General features: G+C 44.8%; 1 protein-coding gene across 5 annotated transcripts in view; it reads right to left on the bottom strand.

Annotated features, from left to right (window-relative positions):
- The window catches only part of LOC310666695 (immunoglobulin lambda-1 light chain-like), a 105,732-nt gene that overhangs the window by 76,631 nt on the left and 5,878 nt on the right, over positions 1-23,223 (bottom strand). Inside the window, exons 1-3 of one of the 5 annotated variants that reach the window (XM_083417957.1) lie at positions 18,360-18,420; positions 18,101-18,154; positions 13,120-13,363 (exon numbers count right to left, since the gene is read on the bottom strand). In XM_083417957.1, coding sequence (XP_083274083.1) covers positions 13,120-13,363; positions 18,101-18,154; positions 18,360-18,405 — 344 coding nt within the window. In that variant the 5' untranslated portion in view covers positions 18,406-18,420. Of the gene's footprint in view, positions 1-13,119; positions 13,418-13,608; positions 13,687-17,856; positions 18,155-18,359; positions 18,422-23,223 lie in introns of those variants that run through there. The other 4 variants (XM_083417956.1, XM_083417953.1, XM_083417955.1 and 1 more) reach the window with 4 other exon arrangements.

Genomic DNA, 23,223 nt, shown 5'->3' with positions numbered 1-23,223 from the left:
GGCTTGTTAACATATGACACTGAACACAGGTACCAGCTGCCTCTAGGTAAAGGTAAAGGGACCCCTTAACATTAGGTCCAGTCGTGACCGACTCTGGGGTTGCAGTGCTCATCTCGCTTTACTGGCCGAGGGAGCCGGCGTACAGCTTCCAGGTCATGTGGCCAGCATGACTAAGCCGCTTCTGGTGAACCAGAGCAGCACACGGAAACCACAGCTGTCAAGCGTCCCTTATTTGAAGGGACAGTCCCTTATTCCAGTGCCATGTCCCACTGCTGTCCCTTATTTACGGATGTCCCTCAAATGATGTCCCTTAAATTTCAAAGGAAGCAGCTCCTCTCCTTCCCTCCCTGCCGGCCAGGGAGGAGGGAGGCTCCAACTGTGTTGCTTGGCTGTGTTGCTCACCCAATAAGAAGTCTAAGAACGACTGGGGGGTGGAGCTTGCATGCCTTGTGTGTGGCTAGTTAATGCAAGCTGAGGGGGGTTTTGACTGCTGGACGCCATTTTGTTGCACGTGCTGCTGCAAACTTTGCAGTGCAAAGCCAGGCTGGGGAGCCATCTTAAGTTGAGGCTGCATAGGCCTTGTGGTGCATGTGATTCAGATTCTATTCAGTTGAACCTCTGGTTACAAAGTTGGTTGGACTGTGTTCTCGAAGCTACCAGCATGAGTTTGATCAGACTGCAGGAGGACAGGAAGACTGGAGTGCCTGGAAGAGGTGAGGCTGCAGGTCCCTTATTTTGGCTGCTGGTCCCTTATTTTCAAATCTGTAAGTTGACAGCTATGCGGAAATGCCGTTTACCTTCCCGCCGGAGCGGTACCTACTTATCTACTTACACTTTGATGTGCTTTCGAACTGCTAGGTTGGCAGGAGCAGGGACCGAGCAACGGGAGCTCACCCCGTTGCGGGGATTCGAACCGCCGACCTTCTGATCGGCAAGTCCTAGGCTCTGTGGTTTAACCCACAGCGCCACCTGTGTCCCTCTGCTGCCTCTAGACATCTGCAAATGTTGGTGTGTATGCTTCTTGATTCATACAGCTCAACTATTGTGTGCAGACTTTACACACATTGAATGTTGCATGTGAATAACTGTAGAGGTGTAATTAATTGTTTTCAGTGTTAGGATAGCTAAATGGGCAGAGGTAGAACTTATGAAGTTATCTGGAATCTCTTCTCCCCTGGTGCTGGCATCGTAAAGCCAAGAGCAGGGATATTCTCCAGTTCTCTGTTGATACCAATGAAAGCAAAGTCCTCAGTCCTCAGTGCAGTTGCATACAAGATCTGCAACTGCTCCAGGATCCTCTTCCAGTAGACCTACAAAATCTGTCCTCCTGCCCTAACTTTGAGCCTCCCCATGATGAGGAGGAAGGGCTGCCACTTTCGGCCTCAATGAAGTTCCTGGGTGATTCAAGTTTCCTACTCTAGGGAGGAAGAGCAAAGGTTTTTGTCTCAGTTCCCCATCAGATTGTATCACTGTGGAACTTGGTAGTACCAGTGTACTCCCAGGCACCACAGTAATAACCGGCCTCATCTTCAGTCTGGATGTTGGAGATGGTTAAGTACCCAGTGTTCCCAGAGACAGAACCAGTGAACCGATCTGGGATCCCTTCTCCCCCGTTGCTGGTATGATAGAACGCGAAGCGAGGAGCCTGGGCAGCTTTCTGTTGATACCAGTGAAAGTTGCCCCAGCTTCCACTGCTACTTTTAGAACAGGAGAGTTTGATTGCTTGGCCCGGGGAGACAGATTCGGAGGCTGCCTGAGTCAACGTTTGCTGTGAAAGGACACCTTTGCAAGGAGGAGGGAAATGATAAACACATGAATCATTTTCTGTATTTTCAAATATCATGGAAGTTGGCTTGGGGGGGGGGCGGCATGATAAATACACATGAGAAATAGTTTTGCTGTATACCCATTAGCCCACCACAACCATACCTGAGCAGTAAGCAAGAAAGCTAAACAGAACAAGGATCCAGGCCATGGTGAAAGTCAAAAGGAGGATGGGCCTCAGATGGGGGGAAAAATCTGTGTCTAATCTAGCTGCACATATCCCCTTCTCTTTTCAATACCCCAGGAGCCAGGAAATAATTTGTCATGCAAATATGTCAACACTTGTTGGCTTTTCTGGAGACATTATGAAGAACTGTGTTGAAGTTCTGAAAAATTACCCTGGAACAGATTTTGCATGAAAGGGACCGTTTAAAAGAAGTGATAAGGTTTTATGTTTTGTCTGGGTTCTTTCTCAGGGTCACACTTTCAGAATAAAAAATTGCTCACGGAACCCTGAATTTTTTATTGAAAAGAAATACATTGGAAACCAAACAGAAACAAGTCTTAGCGGTGCTTGATTTATAACAAAGAGCACAACTACTTTATCATATGATCATGGGACATTCAGGAAATATAAGACAGTGCAGCTACATAAGAACATGAATCATCCCCAAAATATAAAACAGCTTCTTATATATGTATCTTAAGTTTGTATATTGTGTGAGCTTGCTTTTTCTGGGTAATCTCATTTCTATTAGGTCTACTTTGAGACAAACAGACTCTCACCTCCTCATGAACATAAAGAAGCCTTTCCTACTCATATGGAAATACTGCCCCTCAATGAGGCCAAACTTAGATTCGCAAAATTTTTAGGGGTATGTGTACCCCTGTGTACCCCCAGAAAAATGCACAGTTTGTGTGTGTGTGTGTGTGTGTGTGTGTAAAAACTCATACAGTGGTACCTCGGGTTACATACGCTTCAGGTTACAGACACCGCTAACCCAGAAATGTTACCTTGGGTTAAGAACTTTGCTTCAGGATGAGAATAGAAATCGTGCTCTGGCGGCGCGGCAGCAGCAGGAGGCCCCATTAGCTAAAGTGGTGCTTCAGGTTAAAAACAGTTTCAGGTTAAGAACGGACCCCTGGAACGAATTTAGTACATAACCAGAGTATTTGTTGATCCTTCATCCAGGCAAGCAAGAAGGATGATCACAATTCAATAACATTTTCCTGACAGGTAATAGCAGTTGAGGAGAAAGGCTCAGATCAGGGATTGCAAGGGATGTGGCCCAGGTAATCTCCTCAGGGCCACCTAGAGAGGACAGGAGGGCCACATCTGGCCCCAGGTCAGTGGTTCCCCACCCTACAAACACACAAAAAAGTCTGAGTTCATCCAAGTGTTGGGTTATAAATCTGGATTGGGAAGGAAGAGTCCGTGTGAGGCCTCATTCAGGCTGCACACTCGGCTAATCCAGTAACCACAGTAGGCATAGGTAGAAATGCGATTCAATTTAGACTTAAATAAACATCTCCACACCTCAGCTAAAACACAACCATTCTCTTGAAATTTGCATTTCTGCGAATTTTGTAATGCATTTCACTTGTCAAGTAATGTGTAAAAAAACTTCAAGTGTGCGTATAAATGCATGTGTTGGTGAAAACAGCAGATGAAAGTGCATTTTATCCGGAGAAATTGTTTTGCAAAATGTGTCTGAGGGGAAAATTAATTGCAAAAATATTTGTATGAGGCGAATTTCAAACTGCGATGCTGATGAATTCTCATCAAGAAATGTTCACCAAACTTATGTGGAAATGTGGCAAAGTGAATTCGTTCTGGAGGGACTTAGTGCTGATATCATGGTCTCCGGCTTTGCAGTTCCCCTATAATATTGTGGAACAATGTGCATTTTATACTGTTGGCTTTGACAACATTTTCTTTTTATTCGTCTCTTGATATACAGCTGCTTATTGAGTTCTATAGGATGTGAACTTACTGAGAAAAATCTAGTAGTTTTTTTACAAAGAGAGAGAGAGAGAATGGAAAAAAATGAGGAAAGTGAAAGAAAGTGAAATTGATGGATTTGCCCATCTCTAAGGCTAAGGGTTGCAGCGCACGGAAACGCCGTTTACCTTCCCTCCGCAGTGGTACCTATTAATCTACTTGCACTGGCATGCTTTCAAACTGCTAGGTTGGCAGGAGCTGGGACGGAGCAACGGGAGCTCACTCCGTTGTGGGGATTCAAACTGCCAAACTTCTGATTGGGAAGCCTTAGAGACTCAGTGGTTTAGACCACAGCGCCACCTGCGTCCCTGTATCACAATGGTAACAGATGCTCAAGAGTGGGTCAGACGACCTTGAGAGATGATGGGATCTTCCACTATGGTGGCACTTAAGTGATGGACGGGAAGCTACCTGTCAGGTATGCTGAGGTTTGCAAGATTCTGGCATTCAGCAAGCGGTTGGTTTAGATGAATTCCAAGCTTCCACCCAGAAGGTACTAAAAAAATGATAAATTTTGCCAGTGTTACACACCCTGATCAATCATGTCCTGTCAGCAGTTCCTTAAATAAAACCAATAAGATGCAAGGACAATACAGTGGTACCTCTGGTTAAGAACTTCATTTGTTCTGGAGGTCCGTACTTAACCTGAAACTGTTCCTAACCTGAAGCACCACTTTAGCTAATGGGGCCTCCTGCTGCTGCCGCGCCACCGGGGCACGATTTCTGTTCTCATCCTGAAGCAAAGTTCTTAACCTGAAGCACTATTTCTGGGTTAGCGGAGTCTGTAACCTGAAGCATATGTAATCTGAAGCGTATGTAACCTGAGGTACCACTGTAAATGGTACTGACAACTATCAAAAGGCTAACTGAAAACAGCCAAAACCAAGATTACAGCAGAACACCAGTAAATAGCATTAAAAACCCACAAGGGGAATCATAGGAGCCAACTCCTAGGGGCTGAAGTCCCTTCGCCCTCCCTCCAATAAAATGTTTGACGCCCCCCCCCCCATTGATGGGCATTGCCATTCAGATGAGGTGTGTGTGTGTGTGTCGCATCTTGTGATCAGTAAGGCAGGGCTTACCTGCCCCCCACCATATTTTATTCAAGTTGGTACCCCTGAGGGGAATACACTATAAACAGGAGGTTGGAAATTGCAAAAGAAATAGTGTTTCCAGAGGTGGATGAGTGAAGCAATTTGTGGTCCCTCTTCCCCTGCTCTTGACATAATATAGAATATATAGTGATGATTCGGTCCAGCTCTCTTGTAATAGTAGTGAAAGAAATTCCTTTTGTCAAGCATCATTGCAGAAGATGGAGGTACTCAACCTCTGCAGTTGCCCCATCCCTGTCTTTCAGAGTACCCAAAGAATCTATGCTCTTGCCCAAACCACTTCATGCTTGGCCCTGTCTCAGGAGAGGAGCTGACATCATTCATTCATTCATTCAGTCATTCATTTGGTTTTTCAGATTAACATTTTACAGTCACAAATCCAACATACAGCGGTACCTCAGGTTAAGTACTTACTTAATCCGTTCTGGAGGTCCGTTCTTAACCTGAAACTGTTCTTTGTTGGGTTGAAATAAACGACAGACGAGTAGCAAGTCTCATCTGGGAGGCATCTCTCGAGCATGTCTCGGAGAGTCCCTTTTATTGAATATTACAGCATTGCCTCGTATGTGCTTGCTGCTGATTGGTTAACACAAATGCGTTTACAAGGGTTGCGTATAAGACATTAATCATCAATAGATAAAAGGAACACAGAGTTAGACAGGCATGAAGACTTCCTTAGTAAACAATCTATAATGATTGATATAGTGAGACTTAAAGAACGTACAGAAAGATAGGTACGGGTCAGGAACTCAATGTGCACTGAACATTCCAGGGTGATAAGAAGAGAATGTATACAGACAAATAAGAAGAGGTCAGGACATGATGTGAACTGAACATTCCAGGCTGGTGCCAGGGTGGTGAGAAAGGAATGTACAGAAAGACAACTACTCAGCAGTTCTTAACCTGAAGCACCACTTTAGTTAATGGGGCCTCCTGCTGCCGCCGCACCGCCGGAGCACGATTTCTGTTCTCATCCTGAAGCAAAGTTCTTAACTTGAAGCACTATTTCTGGGTTAGCGGAGTCTGTAACCTGGGGCATATGTAACCTGAGGTACCACTGTACAACATAGAAACAAGATTCCAAAGCATCTCCTGGACTCCCCTCCTCCCCTTTGTGGGTCCTATTGTTAATAATTTCCTCCTGCATCTTTTATGATAATCCAAATCTTTTCTTTCTCCATTGTGTCCAAAATTCACCCTTAAAATACATGTGTTATTCCAATCGTACTGATGATTTCAAATGTCTGCAGTGGTTTTTAAGATAAATCATAAATTTTCTCTATTCCTTACTAAAATTTTAGTCTTCCTGATTTCTGATTCTTCCCGTCTTTTTAGCCATTTCAGAATAATCCATCAAGTTGATCTGCCATTCTTCTCTGGTATAAGTAAGCCCATGAGCGATCCTTGTTTGCAAACTCTAGGGGAAGTGTGAGAGAGAGGTTTTTGTATCAGTTCCCCATCAGATTGTGCCACCGTGGAACACATTACTGCCTATCACCCAGTCAGCACAGTAATAAACCGCTTCATCTTCAGCCTTGACATTGGAGATGGTTAAATAGTAAGTGTTCCCAGAGGTGGAGGCAGCAAACCGATCAGGGATCCCGTCTCCCCGGGTATCGGTATAATAGAACACAAAACGAGGAGCCTGTCCACCTTTCTGTTGATACCAGCTATAAGCATGCAAGCTGCCACTACTTCTAGAGCAGGAGAATTTGACAGTTTGACCCGGGAGCACAGACTCAGAGGCAGGCTGGATCAATGTTGGCTGCGATGTGACACCTTTGCAGAAAGAAAAATCAAATAAAAGCACACGAATCATTTCCAGTGTTCTCAAATATTAGGAAAGACTATAGCTTTCTTGCTGGTACATGGATCATTTTCTGTGCCCTCAGATTTCAGCAAATTATTATCTTCTTGTGAAAAGTAACAGAAGTCAAGTCAAATAATACGTTAGGTCTCCACAAACATACCTGAACAGTAACTGAGACATGTGACGAGAACAAGGATCCAGGCCATGGTGAATGTCAAAAGGAGGGTGGATCACACAAACAGATCTCTAGTCTGGTGGCACCTCCCTACCACCCTCTTAAATCACCTGGGAAATGAGGCACGAGCAATTATGCAAATACCTCGACACCCGTTGGCCTTGCTAGAAAGAATATGAGGAAATACAAGGAACAACTAGCAGATGACCACAGAACAGATTTTGCATGAAGGGGGTGTTTTCACAGAAGATTGAAGCTTCTATGTATTGCTTAGGTCATGATTGGGGAGCTGTAGAACCAGGGGCTGAATATGGCCTCCCAAAATTATTATTATTATTATTATTATTATTATTATTATTATTATTACCCACCCATCTGACTGGGCTGCCCCAGCCACTCTGGGCGGCTAACAGTTTACATAAAGACATAATAAAATGTCAAACATCAATTTTCCATTGCAGGTCTGCCTTCAGATGTCTTCTGATAGTTGTGTAGTTCTTTGTCCCTTTGACATCTGATGGGAGGGCATTCCAGAGGCAGGGTGCCACTGTTAAGAAGGCCCTCTGCCTGGTTCCCTGTAACCTCATTTCTCTCAGTGAGGGAACCAGCAGAAGACCCTCGGAGGAAGACCTCAGTGTCCGGGCTGAGCAATGGAAGGTGGAGAAGCTCCTTCAGATATTTCCTTTTGTGGCTCTCAGGACGTGCTCAGAACATGTCCTCTTCAGGCCACATGCCTCACCTTCATGGTGCTGTGGCCCCCAATGATTTTGCCTGGCTTGAACATATCCCTGAATGTTGATGATGCTTAATTATAATAATAATAATAGGGACGCAGGTGGCTCTGTGGGTTAAACCACAGAGCCTAGGACTTGCTGATCAGAAGGTTGGCGGTTCAATTCCCTGTGACAGGGTGAGCTCCCGTTGCTCGGTCCCTGCTCCTGCCACTCTGGGCAGTTCGAAAGCACGTCAAAGTGCTTCCGGCGGGAAGGTAAACGGCGTTTCCATGCGCTGCTCTGGTTCGCCAGAAGCAGCTTAGTCATGATGGCCACATGACCCGGAAGCTGTACGCCGGCTCCCTCGGCCACTAAAGTGAGATGAGTGCCACAACCCCAGAGTCGGTCACGATTGAACCTAATGGTCAGGGGTCCCTTTACCTTTAATAATAACAATATGCAAACGTATTTAAGCACTCCTTCTTGAAAGAAGCCAACCCACCACCCTCCTTTCTCAGATCCAGGGACTCACAACAAAGGTGGGAATTAAGAAATAAAATCAGCTCCCGAACTCTGAAGCTTTGTCCAGGTTTCAATGGAAACTTCTCTCCATTGCAAACTGTGGTTGGGGGGGGGGGGTGGCTCATCAGCACTGCTCCTCATGCAAATGTCTCCTAAGAGAGTCGTCAGGCATAAGAAAAAACATTCTGATGCTTCGCTTCACCCCAGTAGTTCAGTTTTTGTAGCAATTTTCCGTTTTGTAATATAATTCACTATTTTTTTAAAAAAACGGGTAGGTGGCCCAACATTGTCCCCTGGAGGTTGAAGCCGGAACAGCAGACACCACAAAACGCCTGCATCACATTTCAAAGCAAAATACTGAAATCACCATCTAGTCAGTCTTAGTTACAGGTAGGTAGCCGTGTTGGTCTGTCGTAGTCGAAACAAAATAAAAAAATTCCTTCCAGTAGCACCTTAGAGACCAACTGAGTTTGTTATTGGTATGAGCTTTCATGTGCATGAAGAATCTGAAGAAGTGTGGATTTCCAAGGTATGACTGTATTTTTTATTATTATTATTTTGAGAAAACGCAAGCCGAAAACTCACCCACTAATCCAAGATGAAATGATTGTTTAATTAAGGATTTTCTTCATAGCTGTAATTTCAGCAGTGCTCTTCTAAGGTTGAATTTGAATTTATGACATTCCAAATGAAGTTTACATAATAAATTCCACTTTTCAAGGAATCCCACTCTGCCCGCTTTGGATCCTTTTTGCATCTTGCCAATATCTGTTAGCTTTCTGGTTTCAATTTTATTAATCCAAGACTTGGATTTCACAGCAAATCATGATCTCAGTATTCCGGGAGTAATGCTAAATCACAGCTTCTCTCTGTTACACCTTCTCCCACTCTTTGGTTCAGTTTTCCACATTTTGACACCAGAAGAAGAAGGAGGAGGAGGAGGAGGAGGAGGAGGAGGAGAAGAAGAAGAAGAAGAAGAAGAAGAAGAAGAAGAAGTCAAAGTCCTTATTAATGCTTTTAGTTCATTTTCTCCACAGATATATAATTTTGCCTTATATTCATGTTTCTGTACAACAATTTCCCCTGGGGTCAAAAGGAAAGCACTTCAGAAGGACATTTTCCTGCGCTTGCCATGGAGAAGATCTTGTAATAACAACAACAACAATAATAATTTATTTATACCCCACCCATCTAGCTGGGTTTCCCCAGCCACTCTGGACGGCTCCCAACGGAATATTAAAAACACGATAAAAAATCGGACCCAGGACGTTTTGCATGCAAAACAGGTATTCTCCCCTGAGCTTTGGCCCTTCTAAGTCGGAAGTGGCTTTATTGCCAACAAGGCCAGTAAAAACATGAAGAGCATTGTTTATTGGGACATGTGTCAGATATTTAATGCAAGGTCATATCAACAATAGGATTCTTTAGTCTAAATAACTTGATAACTTTTAATGCACGTTCTTGTCGAAAACTGACAAAACTCATTCATGTGCAGCTATGCTCTTGAATGATTCAGGATTCTGCACTCATAAGAAAGGAGAGAGAAGGTTTTTGTCTCAGTTCCCCATCAGATTATACCACTGTGGAACGTGTCACTGTCAAGCTCGGCGTCACAACAAAAATAAACTGCTTCATCTGCAGCCTCGATGTTAGAGATAGTTAATGAGCCAGAGTCAGAACCGGTGAAGCGAGCTGGGACCCCTTCTCCCCGGGTGCTGGATCCATACCACAGAAAACGGGGAGGCTGTCCAGGTTTCTGTTGATACCAGTGAATATCATCCCAGAGAGTACTCCCATTTCTAGAGCAGGCGAGTGTAGCAGTTTGGCCCAGAGACACCGACTGGGAGGCAGGCTGAGTCAAACTGGGTTGTGAAGTGACACCTTTCATAAAAAAGAGAGAAAGGAACCATGACTTTGGCATTCAAATACCACAGAAGCTTGATCTCCCTCTGGCAGATCAAGTTTTGATGTTGCCCTACATGATGTGCGTCTTCCACGCTCTTACCTGAGCAGTAGCTGAGAAGTGACAGTAAAAGCAGGTACCAGGCCATGGTAACACTCCTTTAGAGTCTGACTAAAGATCTAGATGGGATCTTCTTCCCCCTCTCTGAAATCCCCCGGAAATGCCAAATGTCTCCTTCGCGCAGATTGGTTGTATGTTCATTGGTTCTGCAAGAGTGTCTTTATCTACTTGCTTCTCTCCGTGAAAAGCCAATGATCAAAGGAGAAATTTGCATGATGATGTTGAGGGCAGGCCTCACTCTGGACAAGATAAAAATTAGGGGGTCATAGTGTTACCAAGTACAGTCATACCCCAGCTCCCAAACATCTTGGGAGTCGAATGTTCTGGTTCCCGAAGGACTGAAAACAGGAAGTGAGTGTTCCTGTTTTTGAACGTTCTTTAGGAAGTCAAATGTTTGATGGGGCTTCCAATTGGCTGCAGGAGCTTCTGACCCTAGGGAGGAGGTGGTGTTGCGGGCTTCCCGCCCCCAACACCCGCGCGGGGGCTGGCTCCCAGCTCCCAGCATACAGGGGGAATCCTCTGCTGCGTCATCCCCTCGTCAGCCTATCAGCTGGCTCAGGGGGCGTGGCTTCCCGCATTTAAGGCAAGCGCGGCAGAGGAGCTTCCTCTTTGCCACCATTCAGCTTAGCAATTTCCCACCCACCCTCCCTTTAAGTTTCTCCTTTGACCTTGCTATGGACCTCGGTTGGTCACTGTTAAGGGGCCTGGTAGGAATTTTTCCACTTGGCAAATTGGCACCGGCCATTTGGTTTTTTCGCCTACCTCATAGCAAATGTCACAACTTTCCCGGTATTGGCGGTTAGGCATTGGCAGGGGTATTGTTATGCAAATGAAGTGGGGGGAAGGAAGCGCCATCACCTTCCCCAAGCAAAAGGTAGCTCGGTAAAGGACTCTGGGGGCGTGGCCCCGTCCGAAGCCTATGGAGGCCAGGGTCCAATGCCTAAGCCAATACAGCTCATCACCTGTAACCAATAACGTTGTGGCCAATTTTTGCCCATTAACCTTAATTATTGTGTCTCGTGTCTTTATTTCTTCTGGTGGGAGGCGGGAACTCGCCACGCAATCAGAAGCCGCGCTTCGGAAGTCAACCTAAGTTGCCTCATTTGCTCATTTACTCATCTTCTTTAAATAGATAGTCTTATGAAACTGCAGGTTACTACAATAATCCTGCTAATGTTTTTATCTGTCTACAATTTATCTGTAAACATTCAATAAACCATTTCCATTCTTTTATTTATTCCATTCTTTTATAGTCTATTAAGATTATACTGGCAAGAATGAGTCTTTCTGTGGAACGTCTTCCCATCAGATGGCAAGGAGATAAATAACTATCTGACTTTCTGTATCACTTTATTTCTTTTAATTGATATTTCTGTATCACTTTATTTCTTTTAATTGAAATCACTTCACACACACACACACACACACACACACACACAATTCTCCCATTGGGGATGATAATGCCTCTTGCTTCCCAGGCTGGAGGATGGAGTCTGCCTGTTGAACAGAGTTACGAGTCATAACCGCCTCCTTTTGCTCTGGCGGGCTCACTACAGGCACATGGTCCTGTGACGTTGCCCACAAGAGAATGTGGCCCTTGGCCTAAGAAAGATTCTCTACCCGTAGTCTACTTCCTCTAGACCATGGGTAGGCAAACTAAGGCCCTGGGGCCGGATCCGGCCCAATCGTCTTCTCAATCCGGCCCATGGACAGTCCAGGAATCAGTGTGTTTTTACATGAGTAGAATGTGTCCTTTTATTTAAAATGCATCTCTGGGATATTTGTGGGGCATAGGAATTCGTTCATTTTTTTTCTTTCCAAAATATAGTCTGGCAGCCCACAAGGTCTGAGGGACGGTGGACCGGCCCCCTGCTGAAAAAGTTTCCTGATCCTCAAACTGGGTCAGAAGTGTTGTCTGGAATTGCAACAGGAGCAAGAAGGGTTTTTTGTGTGTTTTTTGGGTTAGCCTACCTCCCAACCATAATGGACTCATATGTCCTCAATGCCAGCTTCACTTCTGGGTGGATTTAGGGGGCACACTCCACAGAAAAACCCACAGTTGTACTATAAAAAAGCAAAAGCAGTACTAACACCAGTTTCTGCACCTAAACTCGGACACGTATTTGCGGAGGGAATGTTCTTTCACATGTGGTGGACTTGTAAAAGAGTATTGGGAAAAGATCCATAATGAATGTGGAGGAAAAGTACTTTCCTCCACCCCACCCCCGAACCAGAGTCCAGAGAATGATCTGTTGGGGAAAATTCAGACCGAAATTCCCAGGTGCCAAAAAAGGTTATTTATATATGGTACTACCGTGACCCCAAAATGGAAGAACAAGTGAGGTCCCAACCAAAGAAAATGGCAACTTAAGCTGACAGAATACAGTGGTACCTCTGGTTAAATACTTAATTTGTTCTGGAGGTCCGTTCTTAACCTGAAACTGTTCTTAACGTGAAGCACCACTTTAGCTAATGGGGCCTCCTGCTGCTGCTGTGCCGCTGGGGCATGATTTCTGTTCTCATCCTGAAGCAAAGTTCTTAACCTGAAGTACGATTTCTGGGTTAGCGGAGTCTGTAACCTGAAGCGTATGCAACCTGAGGTACCACTGTATGCACAACTTGCAGACTTAGAATAGGAGAACAAGAAGAACATACATTTAGAGAAGATTGGAAAAAGTTTGTTGAATATGTGGGAAATAATTGTGAACAGCTGAATATTTTATGCAATATAGCCAGGAGGTTGGAAATTGCAAATAAACAGTGTTCTCACAGGGGGGATGAGTGAGGCGGTTTGCGGTCCTTTTCCCCATGCTCTTGGCCTTCCTGATTTCTGATTCTTCCGGTGATTTTAGCCATTTCAGCATAATCCATCAACTTGATCTGCCGTTCTTCTCTGGTATAAGTAAGCCCATGAGCGATCCTTGTTTGCAAACTCTAGGGGAAGTGTGAGAGAGAGGTTTTTGTATCAGTTCCCCATCAGATTGTGCCACCGTGGAACACATTACTGCCTGTCACAAAGTCAGCACAGTAATAATCCGCCTCATCTTCAGCCTGGACATTGGAGATGGTTAAATAGTAAGTGTTCCCAGAGACAGAGGGAGTGAACCGATCAGGGATCCCATCTCCCTGGATGCTGGTAGCATAGAACACAAAACGAGGAGCCTGTCCACTTTTCTGTTGATACCAGCTATAAGCATGCAAGCTGCCACTACTTCTAGAGCAGGAGAATTTGACAGTTTGACCTGGGAGCACAGACTCAGAGACAGGCTGGATCAATGTTGTCTGCGATGTGACACCTTTGCAGAAAGAAAAATCAAATAAAAGCATATGAATCATTTCCAGTGTTCTCAAATATTAGGAAAGGCTATAGCTTTCTTGCTGGTACATGCATCATTTTCTGTGCCCTCAGATTTCAGAAAATTATTATCTCCTCGTGAAAAGTAACAGAAGTCAGGTCAAATAATACGTTAGGTCTCCACAAACATACCTGAACAGTAAGTGAGACATGTGACGAGAACAAGGATCCAGGCCATGGTGAATGTCAAAAGCAGGGCAGATCCCACAAACAGATCTCTAATCCTGTGGCACTTCCCTACCACCCTCTTAAATCACCTGGGAAATGAGGCACAAGCAATTATGCAAATACCTCGACACCCGTTGGCCTTGCTAGAAAGAATATGAGGAAATACAGGGAACAACCAGAAGATGACCACAGAACAGATTTTGCATGAAGGGGGTGTTTTCACAGAAGATTGGAGCTTCTATGTATTGCTTATGTCATGATTGGGGAGCTGTAGAACCAGGGGCTGAATATGGCATCCCAAAATTATTATTATTATTATTATTATTATTATTATTATTATTATTATTATTATTAATTACCCGCCCATCTGGCTGGGCTGCCCCAGCCACTCTGGGCAGCTAACAGTTTACATAAAGACATAATAAAATGTAAAACATAAATTTTGCATTGCAGGGCTGCCTTCAGATGTCTTCTGATAGTTGTGTAGTTCTTTATCTCTTTGACATCTGATGGGAGGGCATTCCAGAGGCAGGGTGCCACTGTCAAGAAGGCCCTCTGCCTGGTTCCCTGTAACCTCACTTCTCGCAGTGAGGGAAGCAGCAGAAGACCCTCGGAGGAAGACCTCAGTGTCCGGGCTGAGCAATGGAAGGTAGAGAAGCTCCTTCAGATATTTCCTTTTGTGGCTCTCAGGACGTGCTCAGAACATGTCCTCTTCAGGCCACATGCCTCACTTTCATGGTGCGGTGGCCCCCAATGATTTTGCCTGGCTTGAACATATCCCTGAATGTTGATGATGCTTAATTATAATAATAATAATAATAGGGATGCAGGTGGCTCTGTGGGTTAAACCACAGAGCCTAGGACTTGCTGATCAGAAGGTTGGCAGTTCAAATCCCCGTGACAGGGTGAGCTCCCATTGCTCGGTCCCTGCTCCTGCCAACCTAGCAGTTCGAAAGCACGCTAAAGTGCTTCCGGCGGGAAGGTAAACGGCGTTTCCGTGCGCTGCTCTGGTTCGCCAGAAGCGGCTTAGTCATGATGGCCACGTAACCCGGAAACTGTACGCTGGCTCCCTCGGCCAATAAAGCAAGATGAGCGCTGCAACTCCAGAGTCGGTCACGACTGAACCTAATGGTCAGGGGTCCCTTTACCTTTAATAATAATAATATGCAAACGTATTTAAGCACTCCTTGTTGAAAGAAGCCAACCCACCACCCTCCTTTCTCAGATTCAGGGACTCACAACAAAGGTGGGAATTAAGAAATAAAATCAGCTCCCGAACTCTGAAGCTTTGTCCAGGTTGCAATGGAAACTTCTCTCCATTGCAAACTGTGATTACGGGGGGGGGGGGGGAGTGGCTCATCAGCACTGCTCCTCATGCAAATGTCTCCTAAGTGAGTCGTCAGGCATAAGAAAGAACATTCTGACGCTTCGCTTCACCCCAACAGTTCAGTTTTTGTAACAATTTTTTGTTTTGTAATATAATTCACTATTATTTTAAAAAACGGGTAGGTGGCCCACCATTGTCCCCTGGAGGTTAAAGGCAGAACAGCAGACACCACAAAACACCTGCATCACATTTCAAAGCAAAATACTGAAATCACAATCTAAATCTTATGCATTCACATTCCTCTTTATTCCCCCACCAGGGAGAAAGGGTGTGTTCAACTTTGGTTGTGTGAAGTTGTGCTTGAAAACAACATTCACTGGAGGTCCTGCTTTGTCTTGTTGTGGAAGGATCATAGTTTACAGTGGATGATCGGGTTGCGAATGTGATTCATACGGAAGTCACATTTGCAACCTGCAGCGGCGCATCTGCACATGCGTTGCTTGCGATTTAGCGCTTCTGTCATGGAGAATATGTCATGGAGAACTGTAGAAGAATAGCCAACGGTTTTGGAGATAGGCATGGATACTGTTTCTGGTTGTTGTTGTTTTGTTTGTGCGCACACACAATACTATACTACCCTGAAATGTTTAGTAGGCTATTAACATATACATAAGTACTCCAATTTATATAAGAATGTATGGGAATATTGTATATTGCGTTTTTGCATATATATATATATATAAATATATATATGTTGGGACGCGGGTGGCGCTGTGGGTAAAAGCCTCAGGGCCTAGGGCTTGCCGATCGAAAGCTCGGCAGTTCGAATCCCCGTGGCGGGGTGCGCTCCCGTTGTTCGGTCCCAGCGCCTGCCAACCTAGCAGTTCGAAAGCACCCCTGGGTGCAAGTAGATAAATAGGGACCGCTTACTAGCGGGAAGGTAAACGGCGTTTCCGTGTGCGGCTCTGGCTCGCGAGAGCAGCAATGTCACGCTGGCCACGTGACCCGGAAGTATCTTCGGACAGCGCTGGCCCTCGGCCTCTTGAGTGAGATGGGCGCACAACCCTAGAGTCTGTCAAGACTGGCCCGTACGGGCAGGGGTACCTTTACCTTTTTTATATATATATATATTCTCTTTTATAAGTATATCTGTTCTTTTTTTCCCTCCCCCTCCCCTTCTTTCTTTCCTGTATCACTTTATTTCTTTTAATTGAAATCATTACACACACACACACACACACACACACACACTTCTCCCATTGGGGATGATAATGCCTCTTGCTTCCTTGGCTGGAGGATGGAGTGAAGAAAAAGCCCTGGGGTTTCCATGGGTGCCATGTGGCCTGTTGAACAGAGTTACGAGTCATAACTTTCTCCTTTTGCTCTGGCGGGCTCACTACAGGCACATGGTCCTGTGACGTTGCCCACAAGAGAATGTGGCCCTTGGGCTAAGGAAGATTCTCTACCCGTGGTCTACTTCCTCTAGACCATGGGTAGGCAAACTAAGGCCCTGGGGCCGGATCCGGCCCAATCGCCTTCTCAATCCAGCCCATGGACAGTCCAGGAATCAGTGTGTTTTTACATGAGTAGAATGTGTCCTTTTATTTAAAATGCATCTCTGGGATATTTGTGGGGCATAGGAATTCGTTCATTTTTTTTTCTTTCCAAAATATAGTCTGGCCCCCCACAAGGTCTGAGGGACAGTGGACCGGCCCCCTGCTGAAAAAGTTTCCTGATCCTCAAACTGGGTCAGAAGTGTTGTCTGGAATTGCAACAGGAGCAAGAAGGTTTTTTGTTTGTTTGTTTTTTTGGGTTAGCCTGCCTCCCAACCATAATGGACTCATATGTCCTCAATGCCACCTTCACTTCTGGGTGGATTTAGGGGGCACACTCCACAGAAAAACCCACAGTTATCCTATAAAAAAGCAAAAGCAGCACTAACACCAGCTTCTGCACCTAAACTCAGACACGTATTTGCGGAGGGAATGTTCTTTCACATGTGGTGGACTTGTAAAAGAGTATTGGGAAAAGATCCATAATGAATGTGGAGGAAAAGTACTTTCCTCCACCCCACCCCCAAACCAGAGTCCAGAGAATTATCTGTTGGGGATAATTCAGACCGAAATTCCCAGGTGCCAAAAAAGGTTATTTATATATGCTACTACTGTGACCCCAAAATGGAAAAACAAGTGAGGTCCCAACCAAAGAAAATGGCAACTTAAGCTGACAGAATACAGTGGTACCTCGGGTTAAATACTTAATTTGTTCCAGAGGTCCGTTCTTAACCTGAAACTGTTCTTAACGTGAAGCACCACTTTAGCTAATGGGGCCTCCTGCTGCTGCCGTGCCGCTGGAGCACGATTTCTGTTCTCATCCTGAAGCAAAGTTCTTAACCTGAAGTACGATTTCTGGGTTAGCGGAGTCTGTAACCTGAAGTGTATGTAACCTGAAGTGTGTGTAACATGAGGTACCACTGTATGCACAAATTGCAGACTTAGAAGAACAAGAAGAACATACATTTAGAGAAGATTGGAAAAAGTTTGTTGAATATGTGGGAAATAATTGTGAACAGCTGAATATTTTATTCAGGTTGGCACCCCTGAGGAGAATGCAATATAGCCAGGAGGTTGGAAGTTGCAAATAAACAGTGTTCTCACAGGAAGGATGAGTGAGGCGGTTTGCGGTCCCTTTCCCCCTGTTCTTGGCCTTCCTGATTTCTGATTCTTCTGGTGATTTTAGCCATTTCAGCATAATCCATCAACTTGATCTGCCATTCTTCTCTGGTATAAGTCAGCTCCTGAGCGATCCTTGGTTGCAAACTCTAGGGGAAGTGTGTGAGAGAGGTTTTTGTATCAGTTCCCCATCAAATTGTACCACCGTGGAACACATTACTGCCTGTCACAAAGTCAGCACAGTAATAAACCGCCTCATCTTCAGCCTGGACATTGGAGATGGTTAAATAGTAAGTGTTCCCAGAGACAGAGGGAGTGAACCGATCAGGGATCCCATCTCCCCGGGTGCTGGTAGCATAGAACACAAAACGAGGAGCCTGTCCACTTTTCTGTTGATGCCAGCTATAAAGAAACAAGCTGCCACTACTTCTAGAGCAGGAGAGTTTGATAGTTTGACCCAGGAGCACAGACTCAGAGGCAGGCTGGATCAATGTTGTCTGCGATGTGACACCTTTGCAGAAAGAAAAATCAAATAAAAGCACAAAAATCATTTCCAGTGTTCTCAGATATTAGGAAAGACTATTGTAGAAGACAAATAGCTTTCTTGCTGGTACATGGATCATTTTCTGTGCCCTCAGATTTCAGAAAATTATTATCTTCTCATGAAAAGTAACAGAAGTCAAGTCAAATAATACGTTAGGTCTCCACAAACATACCTGAACAGTAAGTGAGACATGTGACGAGAACAAGGATCCAGGCCATGGTGAATGTCAAAAGGAGGGCAGATCCCACAAACAGATCTCTAATCCTGTGGCACCTCCCTACCACCCTCTTAAATCACCTGGGAAATGAGGCACGAGCAATTATGCAAATACCTCGACCCCCGTTGGCCTTGCTAGAAAGAATATGAGGAAATACAGGGAACAACCAGAAGATGACCACAGAACAGATTTTGCATGAAGGGGGTGTTTTCACATAAGATTGAAGCTTCTATGTATTGCTTAGGTCATGATTGGGGAGCTGTAGAAACAGGGGCTGAATATGGCCTCCCAAAATCATTATTATTATTATTATTATTATTATTATTATTATTATTATTACCCGCCCATCTGGCTGGGCTGCCCCAGCCACTCTGGGCGGTTAACAGTTTACATAAAGACATAATAAAATGTCAAACATCAATTTTCCATTGCAGGGCTGCCTTCAGATGTCTTCTGATAGTTGTGTAGTTCTTTATCCCTTTGACATCTGATGGGAGGGCATTCCAGAGGCAGGGTGCCACTGTCAAGAAGGCCCTCTGCCTGGTTCTCTGTAACCTCACTTCTCGCGGTGAGGGAACCGCCAGAAGAGCCTCGGAGGAAGACCTCTGTGTACGAGCTGAGCAATGGAAGGTGGAGAAGCTCCTTCAGATATTTCCTTTTCTGGCTCTCAGGACGTGCTCAGAACATGTCCTCTTCAGGCCACATGCCTCACTTTCATGGTGCTGTTGCCCCCAATGATTTTGCCTGGCTTGAACATATCCCTGAATGTTGATGATGCTTAATTATAATAATAACAATTGGGACACAGGTGGCTCTGTGGGTTAAACCACAGAGCCTAGGACTTGCTGATCAGAAGGTTGGCAGTTCAAATCCCCGTGACAGGGTGAGCTCCCGTTGCTTGGTCCCTGCTCCTGCCAACCTAGCAGTTCGAAAGCATGTCAAAGTGCTTCCGGCGGGAAGGTAAACAGCGTTTCCGTGCGCTGCTCTGGTTCGCCAGAAGCGGCTTAGTCATGATGGCCACATGACCTGGAAGCTGTACGCTGGTTCTATCGGCCAATAAAGCAAGATGAACATTGCAACCCCAGAGTCGGTCACGACTGAACCTAACGGTCAGGGGTCCCTTTAGCTTTAATAATAATAATATGCAAATGTATTTAAGCACTCCTTGTTGAAAGAAGCCAACCCACCACCCTCCTTTCTCAGATTCAGGGACTCACAACAAAGGTGGGAATTAAGAAATAAAATCAGCTCCTGAACTCTGAAGCTTTGTCCAGGTTGCAATGGAAACTTCTCTCCATTGCAAACTGTGATTACGGGGGAGGGGGGGAGTTGCTCATCAGCACTGCTCCTCATGCAAATGTCTCCTAAGTGAGTCGTCAGGCATAAGAAAAAACATTCTGACGCTTCGCTTCACCCCAACAGTTCAGTTTTTGTAACAATTTTCCGTTTCGTAATATAATTCACTATTATTTTATAAAACAGGTAGGTGGCCCAACATTGTCCCCTGGAGGTTAAAGGCAGAACAGCAGACACCACAAAACGCCTGCATCACATTTCAAAGCAAAATACTGAAATCACAACATAGTCAATCTTAGTTACGGGTACATAGCCGTGTTGGTCTGCCATAGTCGAAACAAAATAAAAAAATTCCTTCCAGTAGCACCTTAGAGACCAACTGAGTTTGTTATTGGTATGAGCTTTCATGTGCATGAAGAATCTGAAGAAGTGTGGATTTCCAAGGTATGACTGTATTTTTTATTATTATTATTTTGAGAAAACGCAAGCTGAAAACTCACCCACTAATCCAAGATGAAATGATTATTTAATTAAGGATTTTCTTCATAGCTGTAATTTCAGCAGTGCTCTTCTAAGGTTGAATTTGAATTTATGACATTCCAAATGAAGTTTACATAATAAATTCCACTTTTCAAGGAATCCCACTCTGCCCGCTTTGGATCCTTTTTGCATCTTGCCAATATCTGTTAGCTTTCTGGTTTCAATTTTATTAATCCAAGACTTGGATTTCACAGCAAATCATGATCTCAGTATTCAGGGAGTAATGCTAAATCACAGCTTCTCTCTGTTACACCTTCTCCCACTCTTTGGTTCAGTTTTCCACATTTTGACACCAGAAGAAGAAGGAGGAGGAGGAGGAGGAGGAGGAGGAGGAGGAGGAGGAGGAGGAGAAGAAGAAGAAGAAGAAGAAGAAGAAGAAGAAGAAGAAGAAGAAGAAGAAGAAGAAGTCAAAGTCCTTATTAATGCTTTTAGTTCATTTTCTCCACAGATATATAATTTTGCCTTATATTCATGTTTCTGTACAACAATTTCCCCTGGGGTCAAAAGGAAAGCACTTCAGAAGGACATTTTCCTGCGCTTGCCATGGAGAAGATCTTGTAATAACAACAACAACAATAATAATTTATTTATACCCCACCCATCTAGCTGGGTTTCCCCAGCCACTCTGGACGGCTCCCAACGGAATATTAAAAACACGATAAAAAATCGGACCCAGGACGTTCTTCATGCAAAACAGGTGTTCTCCCCTGAGCTTTGGCCCTTCTAAGTCGGAAGTGGCTTTATTGCCAACAAGGCCGGTGAAAACATGAAGAGCATTGTTTATTGGGACATGTGTCAGGTATTTAATGCAAGGTCATATCAACAATAGGATTCTTTAGTCTAAATAACTTGATAACTTTTAATGCACGTTCTTGTCGAAAACTAACAAACGTCATTCACGTGCAGCTATGCTCTTGAATGATTCAGGATTCTGCACTCATAAGAAAGGAGAGAGAAGGTTTTTGTCTCAGTTCCCCATCAGATTATTTCACTGTGGAACGTGAAACTGCCAAGCTCGACGTCACAACAAAAATAAACTGCTTCATCTGCAGCCTCGATGTTAGAGATAGTTAATGAGCCAGAGTCAGAACCGGTGAAGCGAGCTGGGACCCCTTCTCCCTGGGTGCTGGATCCATACCACAGAAAACGTGGAGGCTGTCCAGGTTTCTGTTGATACCAGTGAATATCACTCCAGAGAATACCCCCATTTCTAGAGCAGGAGAGTGTAGCAGTTTGGCCCAGAGACACCGACAGGGAGGCAGGCTGAGTCAAACTGGGTTGTGAAGTGACACCTTTCATAAAAAAAGAGAGAAAGGAACCATGACTTTGGCATTCAAATACCACAGAAGCTTGATCTCCCTCTGGCAGATCAAGTTTCGATGTTGCCCTACATGATGTGCGTCTTCCACGCTCTTACCTGAGCAGTAGCTGAGAAGTGACAGTAAAAGCAGGTACCAGGCCATGGTAAGGACTCTTTTAGAGTCTGACTAAAGATCTAGATGGGATCTTCTTCCCCCTCTCTGAAATCCCCCGGAAATGCCAAATGTCTCCTTCACGCAGATTGGTTGCATGCTCATTGGTTCTGCAAGAGTGTCTTTATCTACTTGCTTCTCTCCGTGAAAAGCCAATGATCAAAGGAGAAATTTGCATGATGATGTTGAGGGCAGGCCTCACTCTGGCCAAGATAAAAATTAGGGGGCCATAGTGTTACCAAGTACAGTCATACCCCAGCTCCCAAACATCTTGGGAGTCGAATGTTCTGGTTCCCGAAGGACTGAAAACCGGAAGTGAGTGTTCCTGTTTTCGAACGTTCTTTAGGAAGCCAAATGTTTGATGGGGTTACCACGGCTTCCAGTTGGCTGCAGGAGCTTCCTGCAGCCAATCAGAAGCTGTGCTTTGGAAGTCAAACATTTTGGAAGTCAACGGACTTCCAGAACGGATTCTGTTTGACTTCCGAGGTACAACCGTACATGACTTAAGGGCAGATGATGCCCAGGGTTCATCACAGTAGAATGAGCAGGAGGTTCCCTAAATGCACCAGTTATGAAGTGGAGCAACACCCACTGCCATATAAAGACCCTCCCATCCCATTTAGTTCATTAAGTCCACAGCTGAAATTTTTCAGAACTCTGGGTGGGGGACATTGTTCAGATAGAGGACTACAAGCCCATCTGGATCATGTTCTGGATAATGAGGGAGGGGGGGCTGAGGTGAAAGTGGGTGGAGCAACATCTAGTGATGTTACCTTTGTAGTACAGGCTGGTTTCTATGCTCCCACTCCCCTTTCTTATCAATTCAGACAATCTAGAAGTGTTGCCAGAATTCAAGGACACAATCCAGATGGCCAGAAACATGCGAGGAGGCCACATAGCAGAGGGGGTGAGGTATGCCGCCTGGGGGGAGGGGTGTGTCTTAAGATGGGCATGTTCTGTGGCTATCTTGAAGGGTCATCTAGAAAGGCCTGGGCATGGAGATGCAAAGAGGTGGGGGGAAAGTTCCTTCATATGTGGTGGACTTGTAAAAGGGAAAGAGAGTATTGGGAAATGATCCCAAATGAATTGAAAAAAAATGTTTCAAAGTACTCCTCCCCCCCAACCCCCCCAAGGTGTCAAAAAAGGTGATTTATGTATGCCACTACTGCAGCCCATGTTTTGTTAGCCCCCAAATAGAAAACAAGCAAAGAGAAAACTTCTCTCCATTGCAAACTGTGATTACAAGGGCGGGGGGGGGGGGGCGGAGTGGCTCATCAGCACTGCTCCTCATGCAAATGTCTCCTCAAGCGAGTCGTCAGGCGTAAGAAAAAACATTCTGACGCTTCGCTTCACCCCAATAGTTCAGTTTTTGTAACAATTTTCTGTTTTGTAATATAATTCACTATTATTTTAAAAAACGGGTAGGTGGCCCACCATTGTCCCCTGGAGGTTAAAGCCAGAACAGCAGACACCCCAAAACACCTGCATCACATTTCAAAGCAAATAACTCA

The sequence above is a fragment of the Podarcis tiliguerta genome, assembly GCF_965153285.1.
Source record: "Podarcis tiliguerta genome assembly, chromosome: 16".
NCBI lineage: Eukaryota > Metazoa > Chordata > Lepidosauria > Squamata > Lacertidae > Podarcis > Podarcis tiliguerta.
Note: the sequence above shows the minus strand (reverse complement) of the source record. Positions and strands in the feature narration are given on the sequence as shown.